General features: G+C 60.8%; 2 protein-coding genes across 7 annotated transcripts; both read right to left on the reverse strand.

The window, feature by feature from the left end:
• Nucleotides 1-157: 157 nt before the first annotated feature.
• Nucleotides 158-8,927, reverse strand: CRTC2 (CREB regulated transcription coactivator 2). Of its 5 annotated transcripts, none has more exons than XM_032845005.1 (16): nucleotides 8,705-8,796; nucleotides 8,110-8,208; nucleotides 6,083-6,184; nucleotides 5,889-6,005; nucleotides 5,349-5,410; nucleotides 4,658-4,726; nucleotides 4,377-4,480; nucleotides 4,247-4,276; nucleotides 4,035-4,099; nucleotides 3,885-3,934; nucleotides 3,528-3,772; nucleotides 2,830-3,230; nucleotides 1,534-1,803; nucleotides 1,252-1,332; nucleotides 867-1,053; nucleotides 159-737 (listed from the first exon to the last, which is right to left on the reverse strand). In XM_032845005.1, exons 4-16 carry the CDS (start codon nucleotides 5,919-5,921, stop codon nucleotides 523-525), a joined length of 1,812 nt encoding a protein of 603 aa, XP_032700896.1. In that variant the 5' UTR covers nucleotides 5,922-6,005; nucleotides 6,083-6,184; nucleotides 8,110-8,208; nucleotides 8,705-8,796; the 3' UTR covers nucleotides 159-522. The 5 variants fall into 5 exon arrangements, with proteins under 5 accessions (XP_032700893.1, XP_032700896.1, XP_032700895.1 ...); XM_032845004.1 differs by having other exon boundaries at nucleotides 8,106-8,208; XM_032845002.1 differs by lacking the exon at nucleotides 8,110-8,208 and having other exon boundaries at nucleotides 158-737; nucleotides 8,705-8,927.
• Nucleotides 8,928-10,166: 1,239 nt separating this feature from the next.
• Nucleotides 10,167-13,270, reverse strand: SLC39A1 (solute carrier family 39 member 1). 2 transcript variants are annotated; one of them, XM_032845007.1, is made up of 5 exons: nucleotides 13,251-13,270; nucleotides 12,964-13,092; nucleotides 12,525-12,773; nucleotides 12,232-12,362; nucleotides 10,167-11,013 (listed from the first exon to the last, which is right to left on the reverse strand). In XM_032845007.1, exons 3-5 carry the CDS (start codon nucleotides 12,709-12,711, stop codon nucleotides 10,357-10,359), a joined length of 975 nt encoding a protein of 324 aa, XP_032700898.1. In that variant the 5' UTR covers nucleotides 12,712-12,773; nucleotides 12,964-13,092; nucleotides 13,251-13,270; the 3' UTR covers nucleotides 10,167-10,356. The 2 variants fall into 2 exon arrangements, with proteins under 2 accessions (XP_032700898.1, XP_032700899.1); XM_032845008.1 differs by lacking the exon at nucleotides 13,251-13,270 and having other exon boundaries at nucleotides 12,525-12,734; nucleotides 12,964-13,244.
• Between the last annotated feature and the right edge of the window lie 3,725 nt (nucleotides 13,271-16,995).

Genomic DNA, 16,995 nt, shown 5'->3' on the forward strand with positions numbered 1-16,995 from the left:
GCCACAACAGTGACAGGAAGATGCAGAAAGCCAAACAGACACAAGGGCCTGGCCCCAGGGATCCTCTGGATCCCCAAATGCATCCCCAAGAGTAGAAACCACACCAAGTGTTTATATGATTTTTTTATTAACATATAATATATTTAATAAAAAATAATATCCACTCTGGCTCTCTCCACTGCAAGGGGGAAGAGTTGTGAGGAGGGGCCGGCACTGCCCACCCCAAGGCCTCAGGGTCCCCCCTTCCCCCCCACCTTCCAACAGGCTCTGACCTCCAGACAGACGGTTCAGGTTCAAAGTTACAAGTGCTTCAGGCCCTCCCTGCAGCTCCCCCAGGCCCGCCCCTTGTGCAGAATTCAGGGGCCACCTGGACAAACCCCTCGCTTTTTCTCATTCCTAGGATCCCTCGTTCATGTGAGAAAGAGGATCTGGGGGCAGAGTGGAGTCTCTACTGGCCAGGGGGAAGGGAGGAAAGGGACAGTGATGGGGCACGGTCACCAAGAGGGGCTCCGCCAAGGCCCCTCACTGTAGCCGGTCGCTGCGGAATGAGTCCTCCACAGCAGGGTCGGGCAGCAGCGCACAGGGGTCGCTCAGCATGTGGAGCCCTTCCAGGCCCAGCGGTTCCATACGCAGGTCCTCCTCTAGCCCCAGCCCCAGCCCAGCGGCTGACACCTCAAAGCCAGGCACTCCGGCCAGGGCCGCCGCGATCTCCTTGGAGAAACCTGGGGAGGACTCCCCTGTGTGGGCAGAAGAGACGGGTGAGGCCCCACAGCCCGTCCACTCCTCCACAACCCCTAGGCCTCCTGATGCACTGGGGAATGGGCCCTCCCCTCCTACCGCACCCTGCCGCCACCCACACTGCTCACCTGGGAGGAGGACGCTGGGCCCTGAGGCCTGGCGGGAACAGTGTGTCAAGTTCTGGTGGTTGAGGGCATGGGGGTCCTGGAGGCTACTCACTGGCCCCTCGCCCCCTAAAAATCCAGGTCCTTCAGAAAAGCCAGGGGGATCCAGCGCCAGGCTGGCTGACGGGCTCTCCATGGTGAACTGCTCCAGCTACAGACACACAGGGCCCGAGGAGCGCACTTCAGAACGGGGGTCCCACTGACCCTGCCTGCCTGGCAAATACGTCCCGTTTGCCCAGCAAAGCACGCCCCGCCCCTGACCGCAGAGATCAGAGCAGAGATGGAGAGAAGGTCGCAAGCAGAGCATGAGCGGCAAGCACCGGGCCCGGAGCTGGCGTGGGCGCTGTACCTGCCGGGACAGAGCGTGGGCATGCCCGGGAGAGAAGGCGTCAGAGTGGCTGTCGTCAGCAAGCACGCTGCGCAGAGCCGGCTGTGGGGGCAGCGGCAGGAGGGGGGGTCAGACGCAGGAAGACAGAAGCCTGGGCTGGCAGAGCTCTGTGATCCAGGGGGACGGAGCCTCTCCCCCACCACCCCAGATCTGACGATTCAGTGTGCACCAGCGACGCGGCGCAGGGCCCCTCGAGCCCACCCCCCCCCGGCCTCCCCCCTGCTTTTGGACCCGGGTACTCACACTCCCCACGCCGAAGTCACTCGCTGGCCGCTGGTAAGACTGCTGCCCTTGCCCACCGGAGCTGGGCGGGTACAGTGACCCAAAGTGCAGTGGCCGGCCCGGGGGCTGTCCCCCAGAGGGCTGCATGGAGCAGGCCTGGGAGGTCAGCCCGGGCTGCTGCAGAGGCTTTGGGGTGGCTGGCTGGCTGGGCAGAAGCAAACTGGGGGGGCTGTATGGATATGGAGGCAGCCGCTGGTCAGTGGGCAGTTTGCTGGTATCCAAGGGGACACCCTGAAGAGAAGCAAGGAAAGAGGGAGAAGCTGACCCCCCAGGAGAGCCCCTCAGGGTTTCCCACCCTGTGAAGCCGCAACCATCCTCAACACAAACGTGCCAGCGTTCCACGGGACACCCCGGGGCTGGGTGCCCGCAATCACTGCGCACATCAGGGCCAGAGTAAGCGATCGAGGCCACCACCGGCCCCCCCATCCCCCCACCCCCGCCACAGGTGCACGCCCCGTGGACTCGAGGGCAGACACAGGGAGAGCAGGAAGGAGGGAGGGAGGTCAGGCTTGATCCAGGCTGCAAGGGAGCAGAGCCCCGGCCGGCCTGGCTGAAGTCCTTCCCCCAGCACCCATCGCTGGGAAGGGCAGCGGCCGACAAGGGGGCAGCAGCACCCATCCCTGGGAAGGGCAGCGGCCGACAGAAGGGGGCAGGGGTTGCCACGCAGTTGGGCACTGAGGAAAGAGCCCTCACTGGTTCTCCTTCGGCTCCCAACTCTTCCTAACTTGCTAAGCGAGCTCGGAAAGTACTTTCTTTCCCTCTGGGCAGTGCCCTCATCTGTACCACGAAGAGATGAGGCTCCGTGACCTGCGAGCCCCTCACTCTATGAACTCTGTGGAAGAAGGACAGCGACGGGACGGGGTAGGACAGGATGGAGGCGTGAGAGACAAACACACGAGGAAAGCAGCTGGGGGAGAAGCGGGGGAGAAAAAGCTACCACCTGCAGGGATGCACCTGGCTGGCCTCGGCCTAAGCACAGCCCGTATGCGGCTCCTATGACCCTTACGACAGCACCCGTGTTTGACAGGTGAGGCTGTGAGGCTCTCAGCCCGCACAGCACCTGTCCCAGGACGGGGTGGGGGTGGGGTGTGAATCAGGAAGCGGCTCACCCCAGAAATGAGAGGGACAGAGGAAGGAGGAAGCTGAGACAAGAAGCACAGGAGTGAGGAGAGGGCATCTGAAGAAAGGGACGTGGGAGGGAGCATGTGGCAGGAAGAGAGGAGGAAACAGACATGGACAGAAGGCAGCCACGCGTACCTGAGTGATGGAGGACAAGGTGGGTGACATTGTTGGCGAAAACTGTTTGGGCAGCTGCTGTTGGGACCTTCTGGCTTCAGCTGGGCCCGCGGGCAAACTCAGGGGGCTGAGGGGCACACGACGGTGGCGGGGGGAGGTTCCGGGGGTCGAAGGTGGGTAAGTGGGGGCACCCAGCGCAGGAGATGAAGCGGAGGAGGAATTGGAGGACAGGGCCGGGGCACTGAGCGAGGGGTGGCCCAGGGAGGTGATGGGCAGTGCATGGCGGGCCAGGGAGGACGCCGGCAGGGAGGGGTGGCTGTGGGAGCCCTGGAGCTGGGGCTGGGGGCCACTCAGGGAGGCCTGGAGGTTGGGATTGCTCAGGGAGGACTGCAAGGACGGGTGGCTGAGAGGGGACTGGAGTCCTGCAGGCACAGACAAGAAGCACGGATGCCAACGTTACCGATGGGAGCCGGGCTGCTTTCTGCCCAGAACAGAGAGCAGCAACCAGACTATTAAGTGGCAACACAGTGTCCTCCCTGCTCTGTCCCTGACAGTGAGGCCGGCATGGCTCACCTGGGGGCTGCCCGCCATCACCTTTCGAGAAAAAGCCGCACCTGCCGTGTAGAATTCCTGGGGAGGACTGGCGCGGACAGTCACAGGAGGCTCCCGGACCAGCCCCCCAGCACCCCGTCCCCCCTCCAGCCAGGATAGCCGCTCACCCAGCGCATCGTAGCCCGCGCCAGGGCCCAGGCCCCCGCTGATGCCGAGGTGGGTCATGGTGTGGGTCAGATTGGAGGTACTGTTGCCCCCGCTCAGGCTGGGGTAGGCCATCTCCTCCGGGTCCAGGGGAGTGGGCAGTGGCGGGGGGAAGTGCAGGTTGGTGAGGTCGGGTAGGGAGCCGCCCGTATTCATGGCAGGTGGGAGGACAGGCACGCTGGTAGGCTGGTCGGGAGATGGGAAAATGCTGCAGGGGGACAGGAAGAGAGGGGTAGATGGGGGCAGTGGTCGTGGAGGGGGCAGAGGCTGGCCTCCCACGTTTCCCTCAGCCCCTCGGCCAACCTAACAGAGGCACCTACTTAATTCCAGGGACTTCACAGGACCGAGGTCGGGAAGAGGATGAGGACAGCTGAGGAGAGAAGGAATAATGTGGGAAAGGAGGCCAGGGCTCCGGAGGACAGAAGAAGACCTGCCCCACAGAAAGAAAGGGGACAGTGGGCCACACCGACCTTCTTAGCATCCCATGGCTTCAGCAAATGCTTGTCATCCAGCACGTTCTCCTCAATAGCAGGGACTTGAAAGAGAAAGACTGGCGATGAGAGGGCTGGAAAGGAGTCAGTAAGGCAGAAGCCACCAAGGTGAGCAGGCCCAGCACAAAGCCCCCAACACCAGCCCTGAAAGTCATGGGCGTCGGTACCCACGAGTGGCGTGGAACACATACCTTTGGAATCCACTTCACCATCCAGAAAACCTACAAAGGATGCAGGACAGTTGGCTACAGTCCGGACTTCTCTATGGACTTCCGACTAAAGCGCCTCAGGTCACTCCCTGCCCGGGGCCAGGCCATTTACCTCCACGGCGGCTGGGCAGGATGCTGGGAGGGGCAGGGCCTGGATAAGTGTCCTGAGGGCTGGGGTTCATCACACTGGTGTGAAGGGCAGAGTCAGAACTCGTCCTGGGGGGGAGGCGAGGCAGGGGGGGTGCAGAGATGAGCTGGGTGGGACCTTGTTTCTGGTCCCCAGGCCCTGCTCAGCAGGGGAAAACACTAGCAGGGCTGGGACAGGAAACGGGGTGGAGGGTGGGCAGACAGGACAGATAAGAGAGGCGGCTCCGAGACGGCCAGGGCCATCACCTGTTCAGCGCAGACGGTAGTCGAAACATCTGGCCCTTCTCCGCAGGGAAACTGCCCCAGGGCACTGCCCTGTGGGGAAATACAAGGTCAGGACGAGCAAGGCTAGCAACACTCTGGAGAGCAAGCATGGGGTTGGGGAGGACCAGGCCACAAGCGGAAGACAGACGGGGCTGAGTGCCCAGGGCCACGCCTCCTTCCTGGTTCTTCTGCTACCTGGGACCCCTGACCCCTCTCCCACAGTCAAGCTAAGAGATCTGGAAATTCTCAACTTGTCTCTGCCGGGACCCGCTGAGTAAGAATCCCGGAGCCCAGCAGCCATGCTGGTACAAGCACTGAGGATGACTCGGCCCAGGGAGGCTCAGACACCCGAGGGCCAGACCAACACACCTGGCACCCAGTCCTGGGGAGAGGCTGCCATTCTCCCTCCCCAGATGCACACACCCCAGCCAGCCACCGTTACCATTGGTCCTGCACTGGCTGGACCCGGGGGCTTGGCTGCCCGTGTCAACATGGCCAGGGCTGGACTCTGACCCACCTACTGCGCCTGCCCCCAGCCCCCACCCCTCCCAGCCAGCTGTCATGGAGGAGGGAGTGTTCAAAGCCTGGACCAGCAAGCCTAGCCCCAAGCCAAGCTCCCTCCAGAGACACAGCTAAGAGTGGACAGGAGATGCTGTCTGCCCTAGACACTGACCTCCGCCAGCTAGACTCCGGGGGAGGAGACAAGTAGGCAGGACCATACGGAGAGCTGTCGACGTGAGCAGCACCAGTTAAGGAGAAAGGGAGGAGGGGACGGAGGGCACAGAGGCCAGAGAAGTGCAGGACACTGGAGGAGTGGACGCGCTGTTCAGAGAAGCGAGCACCTCCCTCCTCCTCTTCCGTGAGGGGCAATGCCAGGGCCAAAGAATGCAAGAGAAAAGGGAACCAGGCCCAGCAGAGCTGGAAGAACAAGGAAGAGTAATGGGATGGGGCATGGGAAGCAGAGCAACGAACGTCTCCAAAACCAAAAGCTACCAAGATTAAGGGGAGGCAAAATGTGAAGAGGGGACCAGACCCCCTTCGGCAGGAGACCTATGTCCCCCATCAAAGGCGCCATCGTGGTCACATGGGCCGAACGGTGGCTTTTCTGGGAGGCCTGGAACGGACAGGACTGAACCGCACACAGAGCCCCCCCCCATGAGTTCCCGCAGAACCCCATCTCCTCCCCGCCGGCCCCACCCCCCGTGAAGGATATGTGGCGGGGGTAGCGGCGGAGCGGGGACGCCATTCTTCGGGGGTCTCGCTGCACTCGTTCCACCAGCCCGTGGTGCCGAGTGCCCCGAGATGAATCCAGAGGCGAGTGGAGGGGGCTCTGCCGGAAGAGACAGGTAGGTCAGCAGGGGAGGTCGCCCGAGAGCCCGTGCTCCCCCTCGGCCGGTGTCCACTTACCTGGAACTCAGCCAGCCCACAGCCAATCTGGTTGACATTAGGCAGAGAACCGCCGTAGTGGGAGCTCCTCGTGTAGGCCAGGCGCAGCTTCTGGGCCTGTAACTGAGAGGGAGGACAAGCGGGAGTGTCAGGGAAACTTCTGACCACTGCTCCTGTGCCATCTGTCTCCACGGCATGCTGTCCCGCTGGTGCCGGGAGGAGAGGTGCCAGGAACCGCAGAACCGGCCAGGCTGGGGACACGCCACCCGCATCCACGGCGCCGACGGCTGGAGTTACCCAGCCAGGCAGGGTCTGATGCTCTGCTCGGGGCCTGGCCCAGTTGGCATCCGTCTAAACAGAGTCCCCGAAGGGTTGCCAGCATCCCTCAAGCTAGTCCCATGGGGTAACTCCCGGGAAGGGGGCCCATTAGGCACCTCCGCTTTCCCTTCCCAGTGCGCCAGGACTAACTGGAACACGAGGCGACGGCCACAGGGGGAGGCCACAGAGCCATTATCGCCAACCTCCTTCCTTCCCGCTCCAGACAGCGCAGGCTTCTAGGCTCTGCCGTTTGCCCCGCCTCAGGAAAGCTACACAGAGCCTGTACCACCCAAACTAGAACATCTGGGAAATGACAGCTCTCCTCGCTGGGAAACCAGTCCCAAAACCAAGAAGCAGTCTTCTTCTAGCTCATTCAAAAGCCCCTGGATGGCCAGGGGAGCCTTGAGACCGGGGGTGATAGAGGGAGCAATAACCCTGTTCAGCCTGGCCTGATCCCCACTTTGGGGAGAGGTTATCTGGCCCAGCAGTGAGACGCCACAACCATCAGTCTGGCAGGCTGATCCTACAGATCCTAAGTCCTTCTGCGGGAGGTGAACACCTACTTCTGGACCGCTGCAACCTGTCAAAATACAGAACTAGGGCAGCTGATGAACTTCTGGGGGCCATGCATTGCTCTGCTGAGCCCAACGTCAGAACTTTCTGTTCCAAGAGGTCAGCACACCGAGTTCAGCAGACACTACGGAAACCGTTGGGCCACTCCAGATTGCTGTTAGTACGCGTGCCAACACCTGCCTCCCGTTACCATCGGCCCCGACGGCTGTACGGGGCTCAGCAGAGCCCTCTCCGCTAAGCTAAGCCCCAGATCCCTTACCTCCAGTTTTAGACTCTTGGGTTACCAAGCCCCAGCCTTGTATGCCCACTAGAAGTCCATGAGCAGCAGAAAAGTAATCTGCAGTGGCAAGGGGGGGCACAAGGGGTGTTTGGACAAACCAAGGTGCTCAAAAGACAGAGGCCTCAGCTCTGAGCTTCTCACAGCCTTTCTGCTTGCGCACACAAACCCTAAAATCCCACCCAGCGGCTGCAGGAGTCAGAGCCCAGACAGAGGACAGGGCCTCAAGCGGAGGCTCCGGCCCACATTCCTGCCTCTGTCCCCACCTCGACCAGAAGCTCCTGCAACGGAGCCGTCTTTGCTCAGATGGATCACGACCCTCCCCGCACTGAGAGGGAGCTGTGGCCAGCGCCTCCAACCTGCTTCCCCACTAACGCTCTCTGTTCTGACTCCCATGAACTAGGACACATGGTCTCTAGAGACCCAAAGGGGAAAACACACAAGAAAAACTAACAGCTGGGGAGACACAAACAAGAGCACAGCCAGAGTCACAGGCATCGATGCAAACCAGTCAGACGAGCAGAAAGAGCTCCCAGCCGTGCTTCTGTGCCACCCTCTCCCCGGGAGCTCCTCCTCGCTGGGGCTGTGAGGGACCCGCTGCGGCAGTACCCTCACCTGCCGTTCTGAGAAGAACGTGTCCCTAAACGAGGACTGCACGCCAGCTGGGCAGACTCCCACCCTCACGCCCTCTGCTACTGGGGCCTGGGAAGCAAGAAGCGAAGGCCAGAGGGGCTTCACAGGCTATTGGGCTGCGGTGTCTTCTTTCTGGAATTGCTCAGGAATGAATGTCCCCTACCCACAGGCGACCCTCCGAGGAGGCACCTTATAACCGACCCACAATGCAGCCATCTTCCTAAAGAGCTCAGCAAACCTAACCTACAGCCAACTGGTGACCCGCCCTGGAGCTTCAAAGTCCTGCGTCCCCTCCGCGGCGGCCAGGGCAGAACATCAAGCGCCGTCTGTGAGCCCCGGACCTCACCTTCTTCACGTCAGGAAACCACAAGAAGCATTTGAAAAAGGAAGCAAAGGGAAGGGACGCAGGAGGGGACTTCCTGCCCCCACGAGACCTAGCGCGGCGGCGCAAACCACTCCCGGGGCCCTTTCCCGAAGGCACCCGAGCGGCGAGAGGGGCTCAGCGGGGCAGAGGGACCAGACCGCAGGAGATGCCCGAGCCGGAGGCGCCGGCGGCCCGTGCCCACCCCCGCCGCCGCCCGAGCCCCGGGGATGCTGCAGGGGCGTCCCCCGGTCCTCCGCCGGGGATGCCCCGGCCCGCCGCCGCCCGCACGGCCCCCGCTGGCTCCCCCCGGCCCCGCGGCCCCCGCCGGCTCCCCCGCACGCCCGTCTTCCCGCCCCGCGCCGCCCGGCCGGCGGCCTCCCCGCTCCGCCTCCCTCGCCGCGGCGCCCGCCCCCGCCCCCGCCCCGCCTCTCGCTCCGGGACGGCGCCCCCGGCTCCCGCTCCCCCGGCGGCCCCTCACCCGGGTGGAGCCGATGTCCATCATCACCTCCTCGAAGGCCGCCGTCTCCTCCGCCTGACGCTGTTTCTGCAGCGCGATCTTCTCGCTAAACTTGCGCGGATTGGAAGCTGCGGCCGTGGCCGAGCCGGGCCCGTTGGCGCCCGCCGTCGCCATCTTCCCCGTGCGTCCCTCCCCGCCACCCTCCCAGACAAGTCACGGCCCCGCCGCGGGCCCCGGCCGGCGCCTCCAGCCGCAGCCGCCGCCGCCGCCTCGGCGAGCACCGCGAACCCGGCCCCAGCCTAGCCCGGACCTGCCGCTCGCGGGTGCCGCCGGGAACTGTAGTTTGTTTACGTGACCCCTGCGCGGCCCCAGGCGAGCAGTCCGGACAGGAAGCGGACTCCATTTCCCAAGAGTCCTGCGGCTCCGGGTCCTGGGAGCCTGGCTCCTCCCCCGCGGCTCCTCCCTGCGCGGAGCCCGCCGGGAAGAGTAGTTCTGAGTTGGTCTCAAGCCTCGGACCGCGAAGGGGAGCGGGATGCGGGCGAGGGAAGGATTCGGGAGGAAGGGGAAGGGGTGGAGACAGGGCGGGAAGAAGGAAGGAACAAAAGAGGGAAAATCTGGGTCTTGGGGAAGGGGCCTACGGCGCCTGAGAGAAAACCAGAGCGGGACTATTAAAACAGCTATAAACGTCTGGGACTCAGGCCCCCTCAGACGGGCCACGTGCCCACCCCTTGCCCAAGACAAACGAATCAGACACTGTACAAATGTATAGAAACATCTTTTATTTGGGTAACAAGTCCCAAAACAGGTCAGTTAGTAAAATAGATTCTAGAGGACGTGGCTCTATCCACGGCCCACCCTCCCCAAAAATAGCTGGGGGTGAGCCTTCCCCTCGGGCTCCTCTGGTATAAAAAAAGTTTTGGCAGCTCAGTGTTTGTCCTCTGGGCACGCGGCAGCCATGTCGCTTCAGGATTCCTAGGGCGCAAAGCGGAGCGGGCCGGGCTGCAGCCCTGCCAACCCTCCCCCAACCTCAGCTCAGCAAATAGGGCTGCCTGGAAAGGGCAAGCAGGTCCCTCACTGAGATGTTGGGCCGGGTCCAGGGCCATCACTGTGCTTTTTGACAAAGAGGGAAGGGATTTATTTGGCACTTTAAAAACAGAGAAGTGAGCAGGACTAGAGAACCCAGAGAAGGTACCAAAACTGGCAGGAAGAAGCCATTTGGCATGAGTCCTCTGGGAGAAGGGAAGCAGGAGATACAGAGAAGGAGCTAGGAGAAGTAGCAGTCCACTCCGCCCCGGGTGACAGAGGGCCGAAACAGGCTAGAACCGGCAGGACTGCTGACTCTGGGCTGAGCCTCCTCGACACCTCCCCATCCCACGGCTGCTGGGTACGGCCCCCCCGGCTTCCCACCACCAGCCCGTGCCTGTACATAGTGTCTGACCCCGACTTTCTAGCACTCGGTGTCTTCCCCAGTACGCGTCCCCAATCATGTCCTTAGTGATCTGACTATCCCTTGGGGCCAGGCTCTTGTCTACCCCATCCCTCACATTGGTCAGTCCGTCCCAAAGACTCCATCCCTGTCTCCCAGAGAACTCTCTGACCCTCCATCCTCCCTTCCCCACTCCTACTCTTACACGCTGGGGAAGGAAAGGAAGGTCAAGGGCCCCCGGAGCCCCCTAGACCTGGACGAAGAGCAGGCCAGTGAGCAGGGCAAAGCCTGCAAGAAGCAGAATGACCTTGAGGATCCTCTGCTCAGAGGTGGCCAGCTCCTGGGGCAAGATTTCCAGGAAGGTGATGTAGAGAAAGGTGCCGGCTGCCATGCCTTCCAGCACAGACTGGGCCAGCTGGTGCAGCGGCCCGGCCGACTCAGCCAGAGCTGCCCCCAGACCGATGCCCAGAGGGGTCATGCATGAGAAGAGGATCCCACAGCCAGCCACCACCTGTGCCCGCAGGTGGCTCTGCAGCAGCCGCAGGGACAAGCTGACCGCCAGAACACCCTTGTGGAGCAGCAACGCCAGACACAGCTCCACAGCCCGGGCCCGGTCCCGCTGCAGCCCCACCGCCAGTCCCTCGAACACCGAGTGCAGGGCCAGGGAGAAGACCAGTACGCAGGCGCGCAGGGCTGAGGGGGCTGCTGGGGCTCCCCCTGACTGTGGGAGCCCTGGCCCGTCGTGCCAGTGCTGTGGCCCACCGTTTGCCGTTCCCAGCAGAGCCCTGGTCTCCTCTCGAGGTGGTGGCCCTGACTGCTCCCTGTAAGCCAGTGTGATCTGCTCCATCACCAGGACCAGGAAGAAGCCCATTGCCAAGATGAACTCTTGCAGGGGAAACTGGAGCTGTGGGCAGACAGGGCAGATGGGCCGAGAGTGGGGAAGAGCGGTCAAGCTCCGAGTCTTGAGGAGTCCCAGTGATGCAGACTTAGGGTCCCCCACAGGCGCAGGGCTCCTCTCACACAAACACACCCATAATCACACAGATGAGGCCCAGCCCAGAGTCAGCAGTCCTGCTGGTCCTAGCCCATTTGGGCCCTCTGTCACCTGGGACAGAGTGGACACGACTTCTCCTAGCTCCTCCTCGTATCTCCTGCTTCCCTCCTCCCAGATGAGTGTCACTTGCAGGACCACACAGACACCAGCTTCTCAGCTTTGGCACTATCAAAATTTGGGGTTGGACAACTCATTTTGGAGGGCTGTCCTGTGCTCAGTAGGATCTAACAGCATCCTCATCTGTACCTGTTAGATGCCAAGAGCAAGCACAGAGCCTTCCTTCCCCGAGTTGTGACAACGAAAAACGTCTCCAGACACTTCCAAATTTATGCTGTGAAGGGGACGCAAAACCAGCCCCCGCTGCCAGTGGCTTACACAGATTACACAGAGTGGGACACGAAGGCACACAGGAAGGATCACACGTTGCCCGCCTCACCAAATGCTCACACACGGAGCCACACGGTATCATGGGGCCATCGGACTTACACACAGTCACACAGGGCCATGGGCACTCAGTCACAGAGGGTACATCCTGTGTCACTTCCCCAGTCTTAGGAAGAGGAAGAGTGCGGGGGGCCTTCCCAGTACCTCTGCACAACTGTGTCAGTTTTTCCCCTGAGACTTTCCTACGCCTTGTACTCGATCTTCTTCACGCCCTACCTCCTTGGGTTATGGCACCTTTGGTCCTGGACTCCAGGCCTCCCACCCTTCCCAGGCCTGTAGGGCGCTCTACCGCCAACCCCTTCAGCAAAGTGGTGTGAGAACGAAGCTGATTCTTGGAGGCTGGGGCTAAGAAATTCCCGGAGGAGGTCACATGCCTGGCCAGAGGCTCCTCTCCACATCACGGAGTGCATCACAGTCACAGAGGGACTGGGGGTGGGGCAGCACCACAGAAAGTTATTCCCCATCACTAAAAATCACAATTCATAGGGTCCCATGCTTGGTGCCTTCCACACGGTCACAAGGTCACAGAGCACCCCAGGAAGGGATCCGAAAAAGCCCCCTCTTCCACAGCGATGTGACTGAACCCCCACCCCCACAGGGTCACACGCAGCAGCCAGAGCTCACCGTCACGTGCAAGGCCGCTAGGGCCTCGTCTATGGCCGCCAGGTAGTCAGGCAAGAGGTCCAGGAGACAGGTGGCCAGGAAGACACCCCCCGCGAAGCAGCTGACTAGGCTCAAGGCTTTCTGCCGGGAGGCTGGACAGGGGAGCACAGACGGGAGTGAGCCTGGACCCCCTCGAGCCTCTCTGCCCCAAGCAAGGCTCCCTCTGGCCTTCCTGTGCCCAGGGGACCCTCTTCAGCTCCCGGCGACCTCCCTAGGCCCAACGCGGGGCGGCAGCGGGGATCCGAGAAGCTCACCGGAGGCTTCGGGGTTAGCCCCGGGCCGGCGCAGCGCGCAGACAGGCACCAGACTGCACAGCGCGGTGAGCAACAGCAGCAGCACCAGGGCCCCGACTTTCACCTCCAGCCCCACAGGCCCTGCGGGTTCCGAGCCCACCGCCTCCGGGCGCCACACCACCAGCTCCGGCTCTCCCCAAGGCCCCATGGTAGCTGCAGCGGCAGGCACGGCTGTCGGACGGGAGACACAGCGAGCGGGGCGGCGGTCACCTGCGGATGGGGCCGAGCAGAGGGGAGGGCTGGTCCGCGGAGGGGGACCCCCTCCCCCCGCCGCCTTCCGACCTTCCGACCCCGTGTGGTTCGTGCACGCCGGGCCCCGCAGCCGGCGTGCCCGCAGACGGCTCAACTGGGGACCCTGCGCGGGGGTTCCGGCGTCGGGGCGCCGCGGGTGTCTCCTTACCTTTCCCCTGGAGCGCGGCCCTCCGGGAGAGGAGAAGCCGGGGCCCCCGCAGGAAGGAGCGGACGGAGCCGAGGGGGTCGGGCTGCGCGAGCTGTCGCGGGGAGCGTCGCGGGGAGCGTCGCGGGCCACCTGGGTAGGGCGAGTTTGGGGCTGGATCACTCCCCGCTCCCGCTTCCCCAGCGCCGCGCCGGAAGGCACAGCGGCGGGCAGACGGCCACCGCCAGGGGCCCCATGTGGCGGGGTCGCGGCCAGGCCTCCCAGCCCGCACGCCCGGGGCGCACACTCACCTCGACCGGGTCCCCCTCCGCCGCGGCCGCTGGGTTCCGCCGCGACCCGGGACCCCGCCCCGCCGCGTCCCGCCTCCCTGCCGCCGGCGGCCAATGACGGCGCGCGGAGGGCGGGACCCGACGCGGAGTGACGTGCCCTGGAGGCAATCGGAGGCCGGCGGGCGGGCTGACGGGGGCGGGGCGGGGCGGGGGTGCGAGGGGGCGGGCCCAGGGGCTGCGGGCCCGGGGCGCCGCGGGGCGGTCCGACTGGCGGGGCTGGCCGGAAGCGCGAGAGGCCGCGGGCGAGGCGGGAGTCGGGACCCCGCGCGCGGAGCCGAGTCTTCCGCTCTGGGACGCCGGGCTCGGGTCCCGGTGTCAGGCTGCGCCTTCTTAGCCATCTCCGCGGAGACGCGAAGACCCGCTCTGCGCCCTCGGCGCCGGGGGGAAACAGCCCAGTCTTAGGGCGGACTCCTCGCTCGACTTCCCTCTCCGGCGCTCACCGCGGAGGAAGAGGACGCGGCGGAACTGGGAAGGGGAAACAGCAAAGAGCGGCCGCTCCTTGACAGTAATCCCTCTGGACCGCCAGGGCCCGAGGGCACTTCTGTGCGGCCTTCTGTCTTCCCCGAGAGTGTGCCGGAACCGGTGGGACACGGCCCGGGGGCGGGGGGCACGGCCTGCCCGGGGAAGAGCCGCCGCCCTCCGCAGGCTCCAGCCTCCGTCCTTACCGCGCCTCAGGGCATCGAGCCGGGTTCTCTCCAGACTCCCCTTGAGCTCTGCAACTCCTCTCCCCGCAGCCCTGCTCGCCTCCCTTGTTTTCTGTTCCTGGATGGCACCAAGTACTCGCAACTCAGGACCCTCCTGCTTCCTTAGCCCGGATCCTTTTGGCCCACATTCCCTGTGCTGTCGGAATCTTCTAACCTCATTGGAGGGTAGGATTTAAAAAAGGAAATGAAGAAGGGGGTTCAGCCTAGTGTTTGCAAAGGTGCAAAGACCACCGTCTCAAGAAGAGGCAGGAGTAATGTCTCTTAAGGCTCTCGAAATGGAGGCCAGCAACTTCCTCAAGAGGGAATGTGTGAGGGGGCGCCTGGGTGGCTCAGTGGGTTAAGCCTCTGCCTTCAGCTCGGGTCGTGATCCCGGAGTCCTGGGATCGAGCCCCGCATCGGGCTCTCTGCTCCGCGGAGAGCCTGCTTCCTCCTCTCTCTGCCTGCCTCCCTGCCTGCTTGTGATCTCTCTGTCAAATAAATAAATAAAATCTTACAAAAAAAAAAAATACCGTTAAGAGGAAACTCTGGGGCATCCGGATGGCTCAGTCTGTTAAGCCTCTGCCTTCACCTCAGGTCATGATACCAGGGTTCTGGGATAGAGTCCCACACGGGCTGCCTGCCCAGCGGTAAGCCTGCTTCTCCCTCTCTCTCTCTGCCTGCCTCTCTGCCTACTGGTGATTTCTGTCAAATAAATAAATAAAATCTTTTTAAAAAAGATTATTATTATTTCTTAAAAGACTTATTTATTTATTTTAGAGAGAGACAGAGACAGCATGAATGGGAGGGGCAGAAGGAAGGGGAGAGAGAGAATCTCAGGGAAACTCCACACTCAACACAGAACCTGAAACGGGCTTGAGCCCAAGACCTGGAGATGATGGCCCGGGCCAAAACTGAGAGCTGAATACTTAACTGACTCCTTAATATTAGAGTGTATTAGAGAATATTAGAGTGTGCTCCTTAATATTACTGATAATTAGTAACATTAACAAGAAATCATGGACTGGGAGACAGGACACCTGCAGATGTGTCCCAGCTCTACCTTAGTTTTTTTGTAAGATTTTATTTATTTATTTGAGAGAGAGAGCAGAGAGAGGGGCAGAGTGAGAGAAAATCCTGAAGCAGTCTCCCACTGAGGGCAGAGCCCAATGCAGGACTTGATCCCAGGTACCTGAGATCATGACTTGAGATGAAATCAAGAGTCAGATGATTAACCGACTGAACCACCCAGGGACCCAAGGCTTTTTTTAAATAATTTTTTTAGGGACGCCTGGGTGGCTCAGTGGGTTAAGCCTCTGCCTTCTGCTCAGGCACTGATCTCAGGGACCTGGGATCGAGCCCCGCATCGGGCTCTCTTGTCCGTGGGGAGCCTGCTCCCCCCCACCTGCCTCTCTGCCTACTTGTGATCTCTGTCAAATAAGTGAATAAAATCTTTAAAAATAAATAAATAAATAAAATTTTAAAAATATTTTTTAAAGATTTTATTTATTTATTTGACAGACAGAGATCACAAGTAGGCAGAGAAGCAGGCAGAGAGTAAGGGAGAAGCAGGCTCCCTGCGGAGCAGAGAGCCTGATGCGGGGCTCAATCCCAGGACCCCGAGATCATGACCTGAGCCAAAGGCAGAGGCTTAACCCACTGAGCCACCCAGGCGCCCCCAAAATAATATTTTTAATAAAGATTTTTCTTGGGGTGCCTGGGTGGCTCAGTGGATTAGGGCCTCTGCCTTCGGCTCAGGTCATGATCCTAGGGTACTGTGATCCAGCCCCACGTCGGGCTCTCTGCTCCGCGGGGATCCTGCTTCCTCCTCTTTCTCTCTGCCTGCCTCTCTGCCTACTTGTGATCTCTGTCAAATAAATAAAGAAAGTCTTAAAAAAATAAAATAAAGATTTTTCTTTATTGGGGTGCCTGGGTGGCTCAGTGGGTTAAGCCTCTGCCTTCGGCTCAGGGCATGACCTCAGGGTCCAGGATTGAGCTCCGCATCGGGCTCTCTGCTCAGCAGGGAGCCTGCTTTGCTCTCTCTCTGTCTGCCTGCCTCTCTGCCTACTTGTGATCTCTCTGCCAAATAAATAAATAAATCTTTAAAAAAATTTTTTTTTCTTTATTGAAAGCCTGCTCCCCCCCACCGCCTGCCTCTCTGCCTACTTGTGATCTCTGTCTGTCAAATAAATAAAATCTTTCAAAAAAATAATTTTTTAATTTTTATTTATTTATTTTTAAAGATTTTATTTATTTATTTGCCAGAGAGAGAGCACAAGCAGGCAGAGTGGCAGGCAGAGGCAGAGAGAGAAACAGGCTCCCTGCAGGACAAGGAGCCCAATGTGGGACTCAACCCAGGACCCTGGGATCATGACCTGAGCCAAAGGCAGCGGCTTAACTGACTGAGCCACCCAGGCATCCCCCCCAAAATAATTTTTTTAATAAAGATTCTTCTTTATTTATTCGACAGAGATCACAAGCAGGCAGAGAGGCAGGCAGGGGCGGGGGGAAGCAGGCTCCCCACTGTGCAGAGAGCCCGATGTGGGCCTCGATCTCAGGACCCTGAGATCATGACCTGAGCCAAAGGCAGAGGCTTAACCCACTGAGCCACCCAGGCACCCCCCCACTTTGTTTTTTAATATGAATTTTTAATGTGTGTATTTACAACATTTTTTTCTTAAAGTAAGGTCTACCCCAAACATGGGGCTTGAACTCACAACCCTGAGATCAAAAGTTACATGTTCCACTGATTGAGCCAGCCAGGCATCCCTCTACCTTAATTTGATGTGTGATCTTAAGCAAGTCATTTTCTCTCTCAGGAATTTGATGAAGCAGGTGAAAGAGGGAAGTCAGATTAGAAAATGATGCCAGTGAGTTCTTCCAGGTTTTTTTTGTTTTGTTTTGTTTTGTTTTTTTAAATTTCAGAGAGAAAGAAGATGAGAGAGAGCATGAGAGGGAGCAAGGGTCAGAAGAAGAAGCAAACCAGGGAGCCTGATGCGGGACTCGATCCCAGAACTCCAGGATCA

The sequence above is a fragment of the Lontra canadensis genome, unplaced genomic scaffold (assembly GCF_010015895.1).
Source record: "Lontra canadensis isolate GAN:19392208 unplaced genomic scaffold, GSC_riverotter_1.0 scaffold160, whole genome shotgun sequence".
In the NCBI taxonomy this organism is placed as follows: Eukaryota; Metazoa; Chordata; class Mammalia; order Carnivora; family Mustelidae; genus Lontra; species Lontra canadensis.

Bases quoted from the DNA above. Each gene is read 5' to 3' on its own strand.
- CRTC2 (XM_032845002.1), bottom strand. From the start codon at position 8,857: ATGGCGACGGCGGGCGCCAACGGGCCCGGCTCGGCCACGGCCGCAGCT. The intron at 3,231-3,527 runs GTGAGCGGCTAT...CTGTGCCTGCAG, and splicing joins CGCGGGCTACGATGCGCTGG to GACTCCAGTCCCCTCTCAGC. The intron at 1,333-1,533 runs GTGAGTACCCGG...CTGCCCCCACAG, and splicing joins GTGACTTCGGCGTGGGGAGT to CCGGCTCTGCGCAGCGTGCT.
- SLC39A1 (XM_032845007.1), bottom strand. From the start codon at position 12,711: ATGGGGCCTTGGGGAGAGCCGGAGCTGGTGGTGTGGCGCCCGGAGGCG. The intron at 12,363-12,524 runs GTGAGCTTCTCG...TCCCCTGTCCAG, and splicing joins GGCTAACCCCGAAGCCTCCG to CCTCCCGGCAGAAAGCCTTG. The intron at 11,014-12,231 runs GTGAGCTCTGGC...GTCTGCCCACAG, and splicing joins TAGCGGCCTTGCACGTGACG to CTCCAGTTTCCCCTGCAAGA.